The sequence below is a fragment of the Charadrius vociferus genome, unplaced genomic scaffold, assembly GCF_000708025.1.
Source record: "Charadrius vociferus isolate BGI_N301 unplaced genomic scaffold, ASM70802v2 scaffold163, whole genome shotgun sequence".
NCBI classification, from domain to species: domain Eukaryota; kingdom Metazoa; phylum Chordata; class Aves; order Charadriiformes; family Charadriidae; genus Charadrius; species Charadrius vociferus.
In genome coordinates this window covers 2,922,311-2,943,580 of record NW_009648332.1, presented here as the reverse complement: position 1 = coordinate 2,943,580, position 21,270 = coordinate 2,922,311, and the positions used below count along the sequence as shown (strand labels likewise).

The window sequence follows — 21,270 nt, the reverse complement described above, 5'->3', positions numbered from 1 at the left end:
GCTTCAACCATAGCCTTTTAAATGACCTTAATTACCATGTTGTTAAGAAATGAGTACTTGTTTTAGAAAAAAAATTGTACTTTTAAAATTCAGTTAGTTAACACTGCAAAAAACTGCATATTATATTTTTATTTTCAACATGTAGTTTTGTATATTAAATTTATTGAAATTAAAAACTAAACACTGTATTGTCTTCATCTGCTCAGGAAGACAGAGGCAGCGCTGCCTTACTTGTCCGGACTCTCCTCTGCCTACAAACTCGCCCTACCGCAACAGCTGCTGCGGGAGCGCTCCACTGCCTCCCCAGCGCAGGCACATCCTCTCCTTTGAGATCAGTCATTTCTGTCAGCTCGCAGACATTTAAAAACACAAATATATTTGGTACCACTTTTTGTATGCTGCTGATCAAAAGCATTCCTGAAAATAGTCATAATCCAGTTTTCTACATGACAAAGGGTGGCTATTTTCCCCATCACCTGGAAGAACTGTAGAAGCCCATTTTTTTAAAAAATACAAGGAACATTTGGGAAGCAGCGGAGTGTAGCATACTTTTTTTTCCCCTCCTTTTTTAAATTAAAAAGAAAAAGGATGAAGGCACAGTACCCGGGCTGCACTGAGCAGGCAGTGCAGCAAGCACGGCAGACAACTGGTAGCCAGAACAAAAATGTAGATGTGTGAACACCTGCTGCTAACACGTCTTGCATTCTTTTCTTCTGAAAGGCAACATCCCATTGAACTTCACGTTGCAATGGCACACACATAGGAGGGATGCGGCGCCGCTAGATTACTGCCTGAGTTCTCGCTCCTCTATTTTAGGAAATGACAAAAAAAAAACCACCAACCCCAAAAAGCCTTGATAAGAGAGAATAGAGAAGCAGTAGCAGACTGTTGACTGTACCACGCCGGCTGCTCATACACTTGAAGAAATTAATTCTAGTTAAAGGTCTTACCTGTGACTTGACTGAAAAGTTTTTGCACTGCCTCGGGGAATTTTTAAGGGGCTAAACTCTTCACACACCACTATGCATAGTTAGTGTAACATTCATCCTGGTGCTACATTAGTAGTCCCACATTAAGGCAATTCTGTCTATTTTGTGTAGTAACAATCCCCTGCAGCAGCAAATTTCCAGAGCCTTACATTTGCCTTAAAGTTATGAATAAGCACTATGGCTGTTATCAAAATAGACAGCAGGTTCAGTAGTGCATTCTTTTAACATCTTTGGTGCTTGCAGCTAGCAGCATCTTTCTACGTACGTTCATCCCACATCTTTTAACGTTCCAACGGATCTGGGGGGGAAAAAAAAAAACAAAACCCAACAAAATTACTTGATGCAGTACTGAACAGATGTTCACAATTCAAGGTCATGTTACATGTAAAATGCTGACATGGATTTTCTGGATGGTCAACTAGAAAAAATCAATGGAGCAAAATTATTAAGCTGTAGTGATTGAGAATGCTTAGGTGTCTGCTGCTTAGGTGTCCAGTCACGGCACAAAGCCAAGTTGTTACTTCAGATACGGCCAAACGTGTCCCTCGCAGCCCAACTGTGAGCTCAGGGGCAGCTTCCTCCTGGGGTGGGAGGAAGAAATCGCTAGACAAACAGTCCCTTTGGTGCTACAGATTCAGACTCGTATTGAAATGAGACCTCTCAGTCTTAAAATCTAACACAATTTGAAAGCAAAGGTGTGGCAAACAGGTGATGTCACTGTGAAGCTTTGAAGCTTAACTGCCATTTATAAATGCAAAGCAAAACAATATGCTAAGGAAGAGGGAGCACAGAGACTTCAGGAGCTCAAGCAAATGTAAAGGGATTACTTATAAGGAACTTTGTATATACATCCTCTGTTTTCCATGAGGAAAGGTGAGGCTTGTTCCATGCTTGTAGAGCATGGTCGTGGTCCAAGAAGAGAGCTCTATGTGCTGTCGCAGTACCATAAACACCTGCTCAGAAGGGACAACGCGGTTGGTCATGGCCCTGCCAGTAACGCCTTAGGACTGCAGGCAATTGCACGTGCACCAGAGGGAGAACTGACTGTCTGTAGCGAGTCAGTGTCCTCTCCGTGGTTTTATGGACATAAGCTGTGGGAGGAGCGAGGACTGAAGCTTCAGGGTATCAATGACTGTGTCCAACTAATCTGAAATTCTTTCAAACATCAGACACGTACATACAAGTAGGCTGAATTAGAGATTCCGCAGGCAGATGGACTTGTGGTACTTGTCTTTTAGTAACTTTATGTAGCAAATCACTTTAAAAAAAGACACCAGAATTTTTGGTATTTATTTGCCTTTTTTTTTTTTTTGTTGAGGAGGGAGAATTTGTGATACCTAAAAAGCAGAGTATGAGAAAGGAAGACAAGCTCCAAACCCAAGCAGTTTCTGTACGGGCTGCCAAGAGGAGGAAGCCTACCTATTTTTCATCCTTCTAATATACAGCCACTTTGGCAGCAGACAGTTCCTCTTCTGTGCTTCAGATAAGCACAGTGGGCACCAGACACAGCTCTCCAGGTAGCCTGTATTCAGCTGTACAGTTTCTCCCTGCCCAGGAGTCTCAAGCATCCTGAAGAAAGCCCATCTCCAATAGTTTCCCTTTCAGATGAAGTCAAGCAGACTTTCACGGGACAAACGAATGCCCTCCTCTAGCATCTGGTGAGGGAAGAAGGGTCCTTCCTAACTCTGAAAGGTTTTTTCCTAACAATACAGATGGACAGAAGGCACCCTCCCTCCTAGAAAGGACTCATCAATCTTATTTTCTAAATATAATTCCAAATAAAGGTGATGTTAGAAGCGCTCTCTGTGTTTCAAGGGATTGTGCAACAGCATCTTTGATATACAACTAATCAGAGATGCTGTAACCTCATTTCTGAAATTATGTCAACTCACTGCTACAAATATAAAGATGAATGGTACCAAAGCCAGAGCTATGTAATTAGGTCAATGTCAACAAAAGACATTATTGAAGCGGAGTTTATCTGTAATCCCGTCAAGTTCTGGCCAGACCATCTTTAGGCGCAGTATTCATACCTCAGATAGAACTAATGTTCAAGGACCAGCCAATTTTCTGTAATTGTTTGAAGATCTTGACCACTGAGGGGCTCCCTGAGTCTCACTTTCACCTCCAGTTTCCCTCCAGTGGGCTTTCTGCCATCAAAAATCTGGAAGAACCACAAAAAAGAGCGGTTAGCGCACATACAAACGACAATGTCAAACCATACTGCCTCAGGCAACCACCGACTTTATTTCCCCATGACTAAAAGATGACAGAGATCACCTGCAGGTGGCTGCAACGCCGGGAGGGGTCGCAGCCACGTGCTTCCCCGATTCATAATTCAGCAGAGCAGGTTGCCCACACAGCCGGTGCAGAGCAGCTGTACCAACGGCTGCGCTACCTCTGCCTGCCACGCACCAAGCCCTGAAGTACAACTGGACTCCACGGGCAGCTCAGAGGACACTAAGGGCAGTGGCACCTTGAGCACGGCTGTGACGCAGCCCAAGGGATTATATTTTTTCTTTTTTTAAGGTTCCCCTTAGTGATCTACTGCATCTTACGGCAGCTCTGTCCACTCCAGCAGTCTTCGCTTAACCCTTTTACCTGTTAGCTACCAACACAAACGTTTTCAGGAATCACCTGAATTTCCGCTCCTGACAAAGAAAACTATCTTGATACGGAAAACTTGAAGAAGAGTCTCCAAGAAGTTCCCAGTACCAGAACGGTCACATCTAAGACAAGCTTCAAGAGATGGTAAAACAAAGAACAGCCCATTGTTTAATGAACTCATCCAATACAAAACTTTCACCTCTGTGCAGATACATTTATGCATTGCGGATATTCATTTTCCCTTTGCGTTCAAATACTACTTACTAGAAGAACACACCTCACCCAGAAAACATACCTCGATGATCTCTCTAACTTCACATTCTGATTCCAGCTTTTCCAGCTTCAAGTGTGCTGTCCCCACCTGCTTGTCACTTCTGAAAAAGGACCTGTTTCAAAGAAACCTTCCTTAATTGAACGGGTAAGGTTTTTCAGAACATTCAAGAGGAGGCAAGCTAAAAGGTCATCGCTGTTTGCCCCATCACCGTACCCAGGAGGACTAGTCAAGACATTCTACTAGAGCCCTACCAAGCAGGCTGCAAGGGAGATGACAAGGACAAGATACGGAAGTACTCATTTTTTAATTATTTTCTTGTAAAAGATGAGGACCATAGTGAAGAAAAACAATCAAACTAAACCAGCACTCGGAATGGCAGCAGCTTTCGCCCCTACACAGGGTGACAGGGGAGAATGTCCTAACAGCCGGGACAGAGAGCAATCTCCTGCAATGGGCTGTTTAAAAGAACAGGCTGAAAAACTTCTTGGGAAGTTGTATCTCTCATCAAAACAAACATTTCACAGGCACATGCTGGTTTTGGCAAACTACTTATTAGGAAAAAAAAAATAAATCACATGAATCATTCTGTTTCATTTTGATAAATCAAAACACTCATTTTCAACAAGTAAGAACATTTCATTTCAGCTATTGTTTTGATTCACCTTCATGTAGTTTTAACAGTCAAGAACTATAATTTTAGAATTTTCAGTCTGCTGAGATTAAACACAGAGCATTTTTACCCTGCAAGGAAAATAATCAACTTTTCTCCAGTACAGTCACTTCTGTTTAACAGTTTTATCAGCAAGAGATCTGTCTTTACTTTTAACAGAGACAGGTGGTACCATCCCCATCCAGACAAACTCCTCCAAAAGGCAACAGCTAAGACTAAAACACACTAATTCCACGGAAGCGTTCAGCTCAAAGCACTGTATTTCTTTGCCTGTATCCAAGCATTTCCCTGAATCAGTCTCCAAAAGGTTTGATAACTAATAATCTAGATTCTGGAGGAAGGAAAGCCATCCAGTCATACCTGCCATGTTTTAAACAGGAAATTTGCCAAGAATTCAGAAGCTTCCTTTTTTATGCCATTCTATTTAGGAAAAAAACAAGCAAGCAAACCAACAAGCAAGCAAACCAACAAATGTGCAAAAAAAAACCAAACCAACCCTCAAACATCTTTTATGCCATTCTATTTAGGAAAAAACCAAGCAAGCAAACCAACAAAAAAAACCCACAACCCAACCCCCAAACATCCACCCTTCTTCCTATTACCACTAAGAGATATTATGATATTGTCAAGCAAGACTTGACATAGGCAACAAAAACTCTGAAGGTTTTTCTATGATCACGTCATCTGCGGCAACAGTAACCAGTATATTAATACACAGACCTGACGCTGCCATCAGCACCTACAATTTCCAAGTGAACATCTGTGAACCTGATTGTGTAAAATCTCTGACTGGAAAAGGAGGACGGGTCCTTCCTCACATCCACTGCCTCAATGATTGCTTCATTCATATATTCTCCAAATAGCTCATACCAACTGCAGTATAACGAACCAGACTTTAACCTGACTTTCTGCCTTGCTTGTTCAGAAAGGGCATCAGGGATGCTATGGCTCATGTAGCACGTATGTCTGTATGGATTAGGAGGACAATGGTCTGGTGCCATCAGCCCAGGCTGCGGTGAGCTCACTTTAGGGAGCTCAGACACCTCTAGATGGGATGAAGAGCGCAAGACCACTACTACTCTGAGTGCGCTGGAATGTGCAGTGAGTCACTGTTAGGAAGTACACCTCTTCCAAAAACCTGTTGCTAAAGGACTTGAAAGACTCCGGCTCAGTCGTTTAGATTGCCTCTTATTTGTCAGTTTGTCCATCTCAACACAAATTGCTGGAGCAAGGAAAAACAATGTCACAAGTGCCACAGGGGCTGATAGCGCTGCCTCCAAACACGATGCCTATGAATGTTGTTGACAGAAAGCCTTCCAAAGATGAGACTGTATTCTCCATCGACGAGACTACAGTAGACTCACAAAATCATTTAGAAAAGTTCAGAATTTATTAGCTTACACGCTAGAATATTTCTTTTACTTCACAAGCACCTTAAAATGAAGGATTACATAACTGTACTGCAGTATGTTGGCCACTTTGTTCCTAAACTTAAAAAGAGAATCAGCAGTTCTTCTAGCTGAAATTTTTAAAGCGTTTTCCCATTTTATAATTCAAGAAACAATAAAGACTGGTTCATCCCTGAGCAGTTCTAGAGGGTTTGCAGTGAAGAATATGAATTTGCTCTAGGCCATGGCTTCAGAAACAGCTCTGGGGAAACATCCTTTTATCTTCAGAAGCTTTTAGGAGAGGTTTAAGGAGAGACTTTTCCTTTGGAAAAATACATTGCTGGGTTTTTACTTGAAAGAGTTTTTTAAACAGAAGTTTAATATATATGACCTGAAACAAGCCTCCTTTGCTCACTGAGAGAAAATAATTCTTCGGAGATGGTCAAAGAGCTATCAGAGACCCCAAAACTACAACATCTTAACAAGCATTTCTGAAAGCATTGTTCATTTATAGTCTTGAAGACAGATGGGGAGCAGAAAGCCTTTAGAAAAGGGCCTGGATCACTTAATCCTCTCCCTTCTCCTGAGAAGATGGCTGGGGGAAGGTGATCAGTGGGCATTTCTTCTTCTTCTCCTTCTCTGTTTGTCCAGGGAAACTGCCACCCCTCCACCCCAATCCAGAAATAAGCATATATTTAACTTGTTAAGATTTCTGGTCTAAGAACAAAAAAAAATAATATCTCAGAACCAGAAAAGAGACAACCCACACAGATTTTTTGCTAGTCTTCAAAAAAAGCTTCAAAGGACAATCCGGAGCTGGCATACAACTCATGAATCACTGGAGAGTGTTTCCCAACGGGTCCACTTAAGCCTGAGCTCAGACCTTAAAAACAAGCACATCTCCAGCTGGTAAGAGAACAGGGTATGCCCCATATGCACAACTGTATGCAAAAGATAGGGAAAAAAAAATTTAAACAAATGTAAACATTTGACAGTTCTACACATAAGAGGCAGGAGCTCTAATGATGAAATCTTGAACAACAGAGCAGTGGAGCAGTCAGGATCGACAGAGAAAGAGTAAGAAAATCAGCTTTTGCTTCAACGGAGATGCAAATAGAAGATCTGGAGTAAAAACAAAAGGACTTTTGCTCACAAATTAAAACATCTAGAACTTGAAAACCATCTTGGAGGACCTATGGATCATTTCTGCATGTCGCAGTAATAGAAACAAAGAACAGCACAAAGAGCCACCGAGACAAAACCGGGTTATTTAACATCCCATCCAAGTCACGGATCACAACCAACTCGGGGATTAGTGAATATAGGCCACTCTGATTTTGAATAACTCAGTAATGAGCCTAGACATAGGATGATTTCCCTGATCGTTACCAATTGTTAACATCCATCTCGTCATCTTGATCTCTGAGATGAGGGGAGTCTGTCTCTCTCAAGACAGTCTAACAGTTTGCTAGCAGTGTCAGTAAATATTATAAGATCCTCAGAAAGAAGATAAGTACAAAAACATAACAGTAGTTATGCCATCATCTGTTTTACAGCTGTTAATGTTTTGCTGCCACTTGTACTTCATTATTCTACAAAGTTATCCCATATAACATTTAAATCTTCTAGTCTTGATGACTAAAATCAAATTGGATAAGAATCAAAACAATTTGAAGCTGAATCATTACCTTCTCAGTCTCATCAATTCCTCTTAACGCACTGATCCTCAACTGATCTGCCAGTTATGAGTCAACTTCACTGAGCTTCTACCTTTTTTCACCCCCATAGAGAAGATACAGAGCTCAGGCACATTTTAAGGAGTTTTCGGACATGAGAACTAGACAACTCTTTATTGCTTGCTTAAAGACCGGGCTTCATAAATTTCAGCTGCAACACTCTTTTCAAGTGTTACTAGAGAAGCAATGAGGGGGAAGTAAGCTGTGGACTTACCCTTTATGAAAGATTTCGAATTTAATTCCTTTGGAGCGAATTGCTCGTCGGAAACCTCGGTGATTTCGGTTGATGTTCAACTTAAACAACTGGTTATATTCTACAGTGGAGATACAGACAAATGAAAGAAAGCTGTGAAAGTCAAACTATGTGCAGTGCTTTATTACATGCACATCCTCAGACCTCCGTTTATCTCTGTTTGGCCCATTTGTGAAAGACACTTCACATCTGTATGAACCTCCTTCTCAGGAGGTCATTTCAGTCATTAACAAGTTAAGTGTCCCTGTGCAACAGCTCATCTGCCATCCCCACTTTACAGGGACTGAAACCAAACTGCAGAAAAACCAAGTCATCATGGCGAGGTGACAGCAAGTTACTGGAGAGCCAAAACTGGAGAATCTAGGTCTTTCACCCATTAAACAGAGTCTCTGTGGCTAAGAAAAAGGTACACAATAATAAGGAAAAGGCACAGGAAGGTTGGAATGACTGGGAAGGGGTGTTTTGATAATGTAATTAATACTGGTTTAACACCAGTTTCATTAATAAGCATGACCAGAACTGTGCCACAGGATACCTTTGTATCAGAAAGTCTCACAACATTGTACAATTAATGCTCAAAGACTTCTCTGTTGTGCTACCTAGGCACACTCATCTCTGCTTGTCAGCCTGGGAACACAAAACATTAAAGCTACGTGGCTGCTCAACAAGCGCAGATCAAGTGATTGGAAGACTTGGAACGCAGCTCTCAGTATCAGAGCTGCAGGACTTGTACTCCTAATAGAAAATATATATAAACTCAAAAATAGATATATATGTATCTCTTTTGAGATAAATTGACAACTGGTAATTTGGATACTGAATTCAAAGTTGTTTTGATACTAGATAGCTGCTTACTGCAAGAATTGAAAAAAAAATATAGCAGTAAACCATTCTCTGAGCGCAAGACGATTAATTCTAAAGTGCATGACTAACACTGGTATTCAATGGCTAGGTACAAAGCGGTATTTTTCAAAAGGTACAAATAAAGTATTTTAGCTGGTTTCAAGATACATTGTCTTAAAAAAAATAATCTGTTACTGCAATGATGCTTTGTCAGGTTTAGAAATGTTAGCCGATTAGCAAAAAACATGACAGATTTGGCAACCTCACAGGACAAAATCTGACTGAAAAAGATCTGATCCATGAAGATATTAATATTACTAGTTTAACTTATTCAATAAAGAAAATGTATTTATCTGGCCCATCTCCCAGCAGGGATGACAGCAACAGCTGGAGCATGACCGGTAACTCGGTAATTTCACTAATTCATAATACAATAACTATCACCAATATCGGGATGAGGTTGAAGAAACTGCCAACACAGTTGGACTTCACCCTCCAGGAAGCCCTTTCAAAAGAAAGGAGAAAAAAGGTAGTGTGAGGCCCTCTGGCCCGATTCACAGCATGAGACTAACATGTACTCTCCAGTGATTCCTAAGGTGCAGTGTTTTCCCCTCTGTCCCAGAAAAAGTACTAACCTGGAGAATTGTTATTGTTAATTACAGGTGTTTTACTCTTTTGAGGTTGCTCCTATTAAAAGAGACAGACATTACATAAAACCATCGGATATTGTTTCAAAATACAAAGTCGTAACCATTTTTATCACCAGCTCTTTTTTATACCTATACAAGAAACATGAGGTTTAGGGGGTTATCTGAATGGTAAGAGGAGTCACGGTACATTCAAGACTAAAATATTTGGATTTCCTTGTGGTAACAAGTATAATACTAGATAAAGAATAAGCCAAAACATTACATTAAATTTAAGAGCCAAAGATAAGCTACATGGTCACACTCAATTCAATTCAATCATCATAAAGTTACTGACTGCGGCTGTTAAACTACATGATAAACTGTGCACGTTCCACAACACAGTAATTCTGTTCCTTCTGCATTAGTTGGAATAATAAGCTACACAAGGAATTCATCACAAATCATTCAGGGAATTGCCCTACTATTATTTTGCCTGACAATCAATCTGCCACCAAAATGAATTAACTTTTAACCTAAAGCGGAGTACAAACTAAATCTCTGGGGAACTGAACAAGGACAACGTGACCTAATTATTGCCACTACTTTGCAAAACTGATTTCAGCTACGAAGGAGAAAGGTGGTGTGTTTGACTGTTGGCTCAGCAGTGGAGATCTGGTTTTTTTCTTTAAACAAAGAAAAATAGATTAAAAGCAACAATGCTGATTCTTACTTATTCCCCAGAAAATTACTCACACCGACCAATTCTGCCTTCAGCCACCCTAAGGGCGGGGACTCCTCCATTAAGGCCTCATGTCACTCAAACCTAAAGACAAACCTGATCTGACCATCACCGATTTCCCACAGATAACTGAATTTATTTTACTGGAATTGCTGCAAAATTTATTAGGAGGTAAAAATCTAGGCTCTCACACTCTCATAGGGCTAAGTATTAGTCCTGTAAGAGCAAAGATTGTTTCTGCCCTACAGAGAAAGCAGCAGAAGCCCCAGCAATTCTACTGACAGTAAGACTCGACAGCCCACCTTAGAAGCCCTTCTAGCTCAATGGTTTCAGTATTTTTCAGACCAGAAAACTGCTTTTAAAGGCGAGGGGAACAGGATGACACTGGGGAGTTTCAAGGAAAGAAGCAATATATATACACGTATACATATTTTGTTATATACATACACATATCTATGCACAAATATATACGTACATAAGTACGAATTAGTAACGTCAACAAACTCGTATGGCCTAAGGCCTTTCTCCAGATAGGCACATATGTATTTGCTAAACTAAATCACCAGCAGTCACGTGTATTTATCTGATGACAAAGATTAACCTTTTCAGTCCACTTCTATAATTATAAGATATGTCCAAAAGCAATGCCTTTAAAAGCTTGTTTTCTTAAAGGAATGGGACTTGGAGGGAGATCACATCTAAGGTGGCCCCTCTCCCTCAGTGACACCTTTGTGTGCCCTTGTGTTTTCCTGAAGTTACCAGTGCGTTTGCACCCCTGAAGAAATGAACTTCTGTAAATTTTGCAAACACTGGAAACACTCTGATTAGTGTCTTCAGGGGGATACAGGTGGGCATGGCTTAGCACCATGAATGCTGTTTAGCAGTAAGGTGGTGGTCAGGCAGGCAGAGAACATGCAAGCCTGAAGCAGGTATCACGCTGTGGAGAACGGCAAGAGAAAGGTGCAGCAAAGCACAAACTGGCAAGAAACAGACTCAGAAGTTCTCAGAAAAACTTTGTTTTAAAAAAAAATTCAGGCAGTACACCTAGAAGTGTTTTCCCTTTCTAGAAGAAAACCTACACTTCCTCCTTGAAGCCCTCCCAAGCTAATACAGTGGCAAAGGTCACAGACTGAGGACCAGAAGAGCCAGGACACATACTCACCGCACTCGGGTACTGAAATTCAAACTTCACAAATGCATCCAAATCTCTTGGTGATACACCTGAATGAGACAACAACCAGCCAATACAGGTATTTTCATTGCATCTGTAACATTGAGCAGGATTTTCACGAGCACCTAACTGATTTTCTGTAGGACTCATGACCTGTCACTTGACAACTGAAAAACCCATCCATCAAACCAAAATCCATAGAAAGCAGTCATCTACATCCAAAGGAAAACATCTACTTTTCTTACTGCTGCTTTTAGTCCTGCGATAGTCTAGCACAGATGGTTTACAAGCTCACAGAAACAAGGGACTAAAAGTAGTAATGTTGGCAGGAGCAACTCCTGTCTACTGAAGGGTCAATACACATTAAGGTGGCAGGCCCGCATCAGAAAATAGGAGATAAATAGGAAACTTAAACTATTACCCAGTTATGAGCAAACCCAGGACAATATCAAGTTCTTCCCTCTGTCCAGATTCCCGAATTCTCTTTAGTCTTCTGTTTCGTTTGTTTGTTTTTTTACATACTGATTAAACTTTTTTTGGGGCTTGAGCCTGAAACCGGGTTATTTTGTTTTAATGACTGCTGGCTACAAAGATCTTGACTCCTGAAGTGGTCTTCAAGGTAGAAAAATCTCATTCCCCACTACTTTCCTTACCTAGTTGGAGGAAAAAAAACATGTGCCCTTTTGAGTACATACCTGGTGGAGCTGGTAGGTTTATCCCCCTGACAATAAGAAGATGCATTTCTGTGCTGTTGAGCTCAGAAAATATCCTGTGAAAAAATAAAGACAAAAAATTGTATTCATCCCAGTAGCCCACCACCACTGCCAGACCAGGATGCCACTGGTATTTGTCAGACCTTTTTCAATAGTGCACTCCTATATAGATCATGTTCATAAATTACCAAAGAGCAAGGAAAGCACAAACAGAGATAAAAACATCTCTGAGGCATAGTGAAAAGGGCTACGAACAAAGCCCAAAGGCAACAGGACTGAAGGAGAAATACAGAGGAAGGAAGAGTGGCTGAAGTAGCAGAATATGAGATGAAGCTGAAGATCTTTTGAAAGCAAAAGAACCCAGAAGTTAGAGAACAACTTCTTTGTATTTAAGTTGTTGAGTATCCTTTCAGAAATGCTGAGCCTAACCCTAGGTGCCACCTGAGTTTGCTGAAGCCCACAATTCCCTAAACAAGAGCTAGAAACCAGAAGACTCATTCCAGCCTGCCTGAGAAATCCCTTTGTTTTTCCACACCTTATCATTTTAAAGGTTCTTTCCTCAAAGTGATGGCTTGGAGGATCCATTCCTTGCGCTCGTGCAAGCTGTAGGATGTCCATGTCCTTTTTACAACCTTGTGCCAGTTTCTCAAACCTATAGAAAAGGCAAACAAACAATGGAAAAGCTACACACACACTGGAACATCAAACAGTGTGTTCTGTCAGACACAGGCCACAGAATAAGCCTCAGACCAGAGGTTTGAGAGCAACCTGGAGACGCAGGCCTCACAGTTACTGATGCTTTCACATAATGAGAAGCTTACCAACCCAAAACCCCCACCATCTTTAGGGGGGTCAGGCAGTCTCAAACCTGAAATGACCACATTGTGGGATGATTAAAAGCAGGCAGTGGGTCTTACCGAGTCGTTTCTGCTACGTTTCCCAGATGCATGAATTGCTTGGAATACTGCAAACATCTCTGTCAACAGAAACAAAGGCAAACAAATACAGATGCACTCAGTGATCCTTACACACAGATTCATGACTGGCAGAGAGTTTTGAGATTGATGGCAACCTAATTTAAGAAAAGCCAATATTTTCCCAAGTCACCCCAAAACATCTACCCCCGAGTCCTTTAAGCCCAAAGCTGAGTACAGCATTTGTTTGAGCTGTTCTGCCCTATTACTTTTAATCACTTAATTTCGATATATAAGGTTCACCCAAGAGCTAGTCTTAATCATTTGGGTACTATTTTCAAACTTGAGTGCTCGTATTTAATAGTGATAATTTGATAGTCCCAAGCCTCCAAGCCCACCCTTTGACTTCAACTAGTAGAGAATCCAACTCTGAAAATTTTCCACTTTAGAACACACAAAATCAAGAGCATTAAAAAAAACAAACAAAAGACTGCACAGAAACAATGATGGCATTACAATATTAATAAAACCTAGAGAAATGTGAAAAAACCCAACCCAGACCATTTCTAAGAAAGATAAAACAGTCACCTCATGTTGGTCCTTCAGCAATTTTATGAGCTGTGCATATACTTCATCAGCTTTCTGAGACAGTCGGACATCTTCATGGTGTATGAAGATAAAGTCACCCTCATCATCTGTAGGGGGTGATGGCAGCTGCAACACAAGAACACCACATTTCAGAGCCCTTATAGGAACAAATGAAGTAGACAAAAAGCAGTCAGAATGTATGGAAAGGTCAGTGAAAGGAGATGGGTTGTTTTCCTTCTCAAGGCAATTCCAACCCAACCACTACTTACACCACTGCCTGACAACTGATTAAATTATAAAACCCTGCAAAATGTCTTACAGGCCTAGTTCCCTGATTATTCAGGTCAGGAGAGCTATTACAGTGCAGTTTGGTTTCCCCATCTACCCAAATAATGACAGAAACCAGGGTATCATTGTATCTCACGCACCTGATCCTCATCCCAAAATGGAGTTAGGACCCAGCTACGAGATGTACTCACACCCTAAGCCCAGGGAACACTTCCAAGCTGCGTGGTTTAGCTGTGCCATTGTAAATCAAGGAGCAAATGGTTCATGGAGATGAAATTTTCTCAAAATCTGGCACACTTGAGGAGCAGCAGAGGAAACAAAATGAAACAAAAACTAAAACAAAATTACAGGGGAATTTCAGGGCTCAGCATCCAGATTTGTCACTTGAGCAAACTAACTTAATTTGTGTCAAGAAGTAACTACCAAATCATTCACTGTTTGAAGTAAGCACTTAGATGTCCAAGAACACGACACAAAGCAGAACACTAACAGTCCTACTAACCTTGGAAATATCAACAGGTTTGCCACATTTTGCTTGCTCAATCTTTAGGTCAAAGCTCTTAGCTGTTCTGAGATACATCTTAGCCTGTTCAAGGTTATTTTCCTTCTTTGCTTTGACGGCCGCCTTCATGTATTGCTTCTTTCTGTTCTGCAGAAATTCCAGCTGTTCCCTAGCTGAAAAACAGTTGTATAAAAACCCTCACTCATCTGACACTGCCATGCCCCTGAAACAGGCTTATCATGTTCAATTTATAAGCAGAAAAAGGTCAGTATACTTACAGATATCAAATAAGACATTTCCTTACTGCACTTAATTGTTTCTTGGCCAGTTTCAATTTCAAGTATCAGAAAAAGAAACAGAAGTCCTTCTATCATGGCATCCTTCATCAAAAAACTCACAGCACTTCACAAGTGTCACAATAGTAATTACAGCCCCTTATTTGCAGGCAGGAAACAGACTCCAGTACAGCTTATTGGTCCAAAGCGTAAGCTGAATTTAAACTTTCAGCACATCATCTTAACTTCTAAAAGACAGCGGATATTACGAGCATCTTCTGTACTCATTTCTTTCCTCCCCCCTGATCTGTCAAACCTCCCCCGAGATGAACCAATGTGTGCAGGCACATTGAGACATATCCACCTCTGCTTATTTATAATTCCTTGCCATCTTAGTTTCTTATTAAATCCTAGGTCTCCTCTTTCCTTCCCAAAACAGTAAGGACAACCACACAAAGAAGAAAAGATTGCTTTACACTGTAACAGGTCAGCGCATCCTCCCTCTTCCTATACCTCACTTAGGAAATGGTACAGCATGAGCTGATTACAGCCATTTCCGAAGACACTCATATTGCATTCACCACTGCACTCTACTCGTGATTACACAAGCTAAACAACACTTGCAAGAGGTGCCTGTCTCAGCAAACAAGTATACCGATGACTCTCACACTATGTTCACTGCTGTCAGATGACAATCAACTTATTCCCATGCTCGCAAAAGAGCCCGCTGTCCTGCTGCTGTAAGCAATTTGCCCAATCAGCCAAAACCAAACTAATTAGACAAGGTAGCTAGCCCAGATTCCACTGAGACAAAACCCACAGCGTGCTCCGTGAGGCTGAGGCACAGAGCACAGGTATTTTCAAAGAAGATCTGTGGAGAATTTTGCTCTGACTGAGCAAAGCCATTAATCCAACTGATCTTGGCTCCTTGACTTTCCTGGCATAGGCCTTAAGTGCAACTGCTGTACTGCACTCCCACACCTCCCTACGCCTTGTGCTCTCCAACAAGAAAAAAAAGACAGTTTTTTACCGTTGATTTATCAGCTACAGGCAGCTGTAAGCTGCACTTCGTATTCTGGGGGAAGAAGGTTATGTTTGGATCACAGAATGCACTTTGGCCAATGAAATACAGCCTTACAACAGTGAAGTACTGACATTTTGTTGTGAAAACCAAGAACCTGCCCAGGTTCCTGTTGCACCTAATGGTCTTATTTAAAAATACTTGAAATACCCAGAAGAGATTACTGTAACACCAGAGACCAGGTATTATCAATTCCTTCACAGCGTAAGTCTAGGGCAATTCACTTAAGATATTAATGTGTCAGCTAAAATTGCAAAAAACCCAATCTCCTGAGGATTGATAGATTTTTCAAAGCCCAAACGGCCAACTACTATGTTTTAGTGGTCTTTATAAAATAAGTAATGGAATTTTCTAGAGGGAAGAGTTATGAGCTAATCACAGCGGCACTGTGAAATGCCTTTGCACTCTGCAAAAGAACTCACATCAGCCAACTAGGCAGCTCTGCTTTGCCCTGGGGGAACCACCCAGGGCAGAACGGAAGAAGAACAACAGGATTAAAGTCAAGGCATGACAACAGAGAGCCTCAACGCTGCTGGTGTGTGCCCAAATCACACCGTGAGGTGGTGGCTCTTCCTTGCTATTTGTACAGTTAATCTTGTACAGACAACTATTTAGTGACCTTAACAACAGCAGGACTAGAGATTGATGAACTACTGCCTGTATGCCAGTTTGAGATCCTTGGATGAAGCAGTAGGCAGAAAACACTGTTTGATGTAGGAAGTTGCACTACATCAATGAATAAATCACACTGGCAAGCCATCCACTTTAATGGGAGTATATGTAGAGTTCAACTGTGAGCAGAGTTAAACATTATGAATCGATACACTCGTTACATCAAAATTAATTAAAAATCCAATCACCCTTATAATTACACATGCTGCCTCTGTGAAATAAAGCTGCATGGCTGGTCTGGATCCGCCCTCCAGCAGACACATATATTGAGTCTCCTGTCAGAGGAAATCTATGCCACACATTCACAGGCTCATATCTAAAATATAATGAAAATAAGTATTTACCAAGGTATTAAACTAAACTAGTGCAAATGACTTGCACATGGACCACTGGGAATGATGATCCCTTCACCTTACCAGCTGCAGGGAGATGATCCATTGACTCTGCCTTGTCCAGGGTGGAGGGTGATGTAGCTCGTTTCACATGCTCAGGAGAGCTCTCCTCCTCAGCTACGGCAGATGGCACTGTAATTGGCTTAACAACTTGAGTCGGCTTTCCAGGCAGCTGAGCAGGCTTCTTGGCAACCGGGGCCTGTGTCAGAGGTTCATTCTAGCATAACAAAAAGAATTTCACATTAAATGCATAAAACCTACTCCAGAGTTGAGGATAGCATCTCAAGCATGAACAGCCATGGTTATCACTATATCAGCCTGCTGGTATCACTTTTGAGGGGAGCATAACATTCCAAACAGCAAATTTTAACTTCCGGGGGTTTATAAGCCACGCTGTGCCAGTAGGCAGTTGACCTACGCAAGCATCAAACCTCCGCTATTGAAGGGACAAAAGGAATGTTCAACAAGGCAGTGATTTCAAAAAAAGCAGGTGCATGCAGAAAAACCATCATTCAGGAATTCTGTCCATTAAAAGCCACTCCAGTTGAAAGCACAATCAATCAGCAACCAAATCCAGAGAAAGAAATTAAACCAAAGTCTAAAGGCTGGTGCTGCCTGACAAAAAGCAGTAAGTGCTGAACATCCTGGGAAAGCACAAACATAGGAGCTACTGAGATGGAGGATCAAAGTACAGATTTAAGTACTTCAGAACAATGTAAAGGGGTGGCCAGGATCTGAAGTGTTTGCTTTGAAAATAAAACCCACAAACAAGACAGTTACGAAAGAGACAAACTCTGGACTTGCAGATTCTGTAGGTATTGACTGTCTCGTCTCTCTCTCTCCTGCACTATAATGCAAACTGAAGTTACTACTGAGGATCCTGTACTCTTCAGACTTCTGGGAAGTGCATTTCATCTCAGTACCTTTGCTTGACTGGAAATCTGATGGCCTCATCTCTGCATACCACAAGAAACAGCATTTTAACTTTTACACATCCTACTAAGAAAAACTAACCTCCTCCTCTTCATCATTCTCCTCCATGTTTGCCAGCTTGCTGGCACTTTCCAGAACAGCAGCTACTGTGCTGTCACCATCCGTTGCTGCAACACCAGGAAGGGGGGGAAATCCTGAAGAGGAAAGGAATACAGAAGTAAAGAGTTGCATAAAACTTATGTTCTGTCTTCCATATTTCTTCTTTTTTGTAAAGCTATTTCTATCCAAGCATCTATTCTCTAATATATTTCAGAATTCAGCGTAACTAGACTGAGGCCAAGGCCACAAAGCCTTGCTAGATAAAGTCTGAGTGGTGGGCTTAAGATCAGATGTCTCACAGATAATACAGGCTTAAAGGGATGATGCTAAAATGACACAATAACAGAGCATTTTCTAAGTTGAACAACTGGCAGCCAGCCAGGGAACCTCAGAACCTTAAGACTTTGGTAACAGAGATGCCCCCAGAACCAGCAAAGAATTTAGTCTCTCTCTTTTGCACAAAAGGACAGAAGATTGTACAAAAAGTTGCTGGCTCTTTTTTCCCCCCTTCTCACTGCTGCCTCACCTTAGAGGGTACATAGTCCAGCAGAAAATCAGTGCTACCCCACAGAGTAATAAACAATACATCACTGACATCTGGGTAACACACTGTAACATCAGCCTCTGCTGAAAATCTACTGCAATGCAGAGGTTGCAAAGCAAGGCAGAATCACAGTAGTTAAATATGAAGTACATGACGAACAATCCTTTTCATGATTTTATTATGGTTTTAAGAATGGGAATAAGGCTTGATGATGAAAGATAAACTCTCACTTCCACACTACAAGTTCAGTGTCAGCTTCAAACAACAGAGACCCAGAGCCACTACTATAAAATGTCTGTTAATAAGATTTATCTCATTATACGTAGCAAGTATTTTTGTTGCCCGTCTCACTAGAAGTGCCAAATAATAATGACTAAACTGTTTCTAAACCTAGAGATGGCTGCTACAGGGACAGAACAAGTTTGAGGTACACAGGCAGGCAGAACACAGAATCCTATGCTGCTGCCACTGTGTGACATTTGATCCATTACTCAGCAGCATTTTTGTCTCCATGGAGGTCAAGGTTGGTACTTATCATCATCCAGATGCAATGAAATGCACTGCCAGTTCATTATAATCTCATTGCTGGTTCCAGTGACAGCCTAAAGGTTGTCTTCAACATAAATCATATGGCCTCTAAGCAACTGCTGAAAAACACGCAGCTAACGTGTAAGGAAATTGAGGAGTCATCCATACTTTCAGAGGTGTAAATATGGAGTACCTCACTCTTACAGAAACTGGTATTTACCACGAAATGGATCACGTTCTAGAACAGGGGATGCTAAACTGCTTTTCAGGGACAGCTTCAAAGCAGGGAACCTTCAAAGCAGTACGTGACCTGACCTCAGTGTCAGCTGGCACTGCCTACTTTACTACTACTACTACTACACTGCTTGCCATTGCCACATTTGACAGTGACAAAAAAGCTACAAGGTTCACGTCCCTTTTCTAGGGTTTGATTGGCTTTTTTTTATAACTAAAAAAATCTAGACATCACTTTGCAGTGCTAAGTGTGTCTTTTCAGAAGAACACATAAGCCACAAGATAGAAGGAATGATGCTTCCTAGGGGAGAAGCAGTATCACACAAACCAGAGGTGGAGCATTTATAGATGACCTTGCCAACACTTTTACAAACACAGCACTACACATTCCAAAGAAGACAAAAAGGACACAGAGTATCTCAAGAAGCAGGTTCAGTTTCTGCCTCTGTCACTGTCTCAGTGTGACCATGGGCATGATTTGCTTCATCTCTGCAGACTACTTTTACTAGCCATGAGAACTGCAATACTGATTGGAGTTGTAAGGTGTTGCAAGATGTTTAAATTAAATATAGAGTTCTGAGGCTCCTGCTGGGAATAAACAGAATGGGAAACATCACAATTTTTTTCCGGTTCAAAAATCTCCTTCCAGTAAACTAAGAAGCCAATATATCCCAAGTTTACTCTTTCCTCTAGGAGGGCTGTCACAGAGGGCAGACAGGTGACATTTTCAGCACTTGCCCATGGTTAAGGTAACTTTTCAAATAGGGCCAGTTTCAAGTTCCAGTGCTGTCAAACAGGCAGTCAGTAGTCAGGAATATTCACCAGTGAGAAAATGTGGGAGCATACTAACAAACAGTTTCACAATACCATTAAACAGCAAGGCCAGTTGACTCACTGAGAAAGAGGAGGAGCTGTTCCACAGGATGAGGAGGCAATATCTGCACACCTCCTTCAGGGGCCAGCAGACATACAAGAATTGGTATTAGGACATTTTATATTCACACTTACCTGGAGGAACGGGTAGCTCAGAAAAATTCACTTTTCTCCCTGCTTTATGGGCTCTTATGGCATCCTGGTATTGCTGTAAACAAAGGCACTCAGTAAGACACAAAATCAAGCTGACTATAAATTAGTAATCATGTGTATTTAACCATCATAAATATTGCAGAATACACAGTATTTTGCTACATGTGCGTTGTCTCTATTTCTCCTTCCTCCAAATGCTTTACAGCTACCATGCTGGAGCTCTTTTCAAACAGAAGGACAATACAAAAATTATTTCAGCCTTCAGCAAGAAAACTAATTCAAATGGCTTTGCTGGATGCAAGCAACTTGCTGCACTTTCGTTTTACCTTGGCTATCCTCTCGTGCATCCTGCCTTTCCGATCATCCCCACTCGCTTTAGCCTGTGCTGCTGCTGACTTGTACTTCTCAAGCCTTTGCTGCAACGCTTCCAGAACTGTTTTTGGCTGCTGCAGGGAACCTTGAAGAGACAAACAATGAAATGCCACGATTCAGACTTCAAAACATATGAGCTGCCTTTTTCTTCCCCTTCCTTACCTTCTGCAGAGACAAAAACATCATTGCAAAGTCTTACTATGAATACAACTCTTCTAAGTTTACTAAATTCTACTTCCATTACGGATCCACAACAAAAGCATAGATGGGATCAGCAGCAAACAATATTCAGGAACATTAGCTAGGTTTACTCAATCCTGCTGCAGTTCAGTGGGATAGGGCAGACCTTAAAGTGCCTTGCAGCCCCGCAATTTTCATGGCTTGCTACAGAAACCCAAAAGTCCTACCTGAAGTTTCTTGGGTGTAAGGTTCAAGTCCTGTAAGATCCTGGGAACTTCCCACTGGAGCTGGTACCTTTTGCTTGGATGCATCTTGTACGTTTCCTAGGCTTTCAAGATCTGCAAAGCAAGGAAAGCAGGAAGTTTCACAGTGTGTTCCATAAACAGCAAGTCAACCCATGGTAGTCAGAAAGTCGCCAATTTGATCACATCATCTTCCTGAAAGCTTTTTGGCTTCAAAACAACATCTACATGGCTAGATAAGTCTAAGGTTCCCGTTATTCAGAGAAAATGCTTTATAATAGAAAATCTCAAATGCTGATTTAATTTAGGTTAGTGCTGCTTGAGGGAAAAGAGAAAAAAAAACCAAAACACCAAAACAGTAGAACCGGTTCAAGTATTCTAAGAATTC

General features: G+C 41.3%; 1 protein-coding gene across 1 annotated transcript in view; it reads right to left on the bottom strand.

Moving 5' to 3' along the window:
* Nucleotides 1-995: 995 nt before the first annotated feature.
* CC2D1B (coiled-coil and C2 domain containing 1B) overlaps nt 996-21,270 on the bottom strand; it is a 34,112-nt gene continuing 13,837 nt past the window's right edge. The window contains exons 9-24 of the mRNA XM_009884618.1: nt 20,868-20,978; nt 20,415-20,545; nt 20,071-20,143; nt 17,739-17,851; nt 16,749-16,941; nt 14,305-14,477; nt 13,515-13,640; nt 12,930-12,988; nt 12,548-12,664; nt 11,995-12,068; nt 11,291-11,349; nt 9,396-9,447; nt 7,879-7,978; nt 3,892-3,982; nt 3,023-3,153; nt 996-1,287 (exon numbers count right to left, since the gene is read on the bottom strand). Of these exons, the coding sequence (XP_009882920.1) occupies nt 3,034-3,153; nt 3,892-3,982; nt 7,879-7,978; nt 9,396-9,447; nt 11,291-11,349; nt 11,995-12,068; nt 12,548-12,664; nt 12,930-12,988; nt 13,515-13,640; nt 14,305-14,477; nt 16,749-16,941; nt 17,739-17,851; nt 20,071-20,143; nt 20,415-20,545; nt 20,868-20,978 (1,592 nt within the window). The 3' untranslated portion in view covers nt 996-1,287; nt 3,023-3,033. The remainder of the gene's footprint in view (nt 1,288-3,022; nt 3,154-3,891; nt 3,983-7,878; nt 7,979-9,395; nt 9,448-11,290; nt 11,350-11,994; nt 12,069-12,547; nt 12,665-12,929; nt 12,989-13,514; nt 13,641-14,304; nt 14,478-16,748; nt 16,942-17,738; nt 17,852-20,070; nt 20,144-20,414; nt 20,546-20,867; nt 20,979-21,270) is intronic.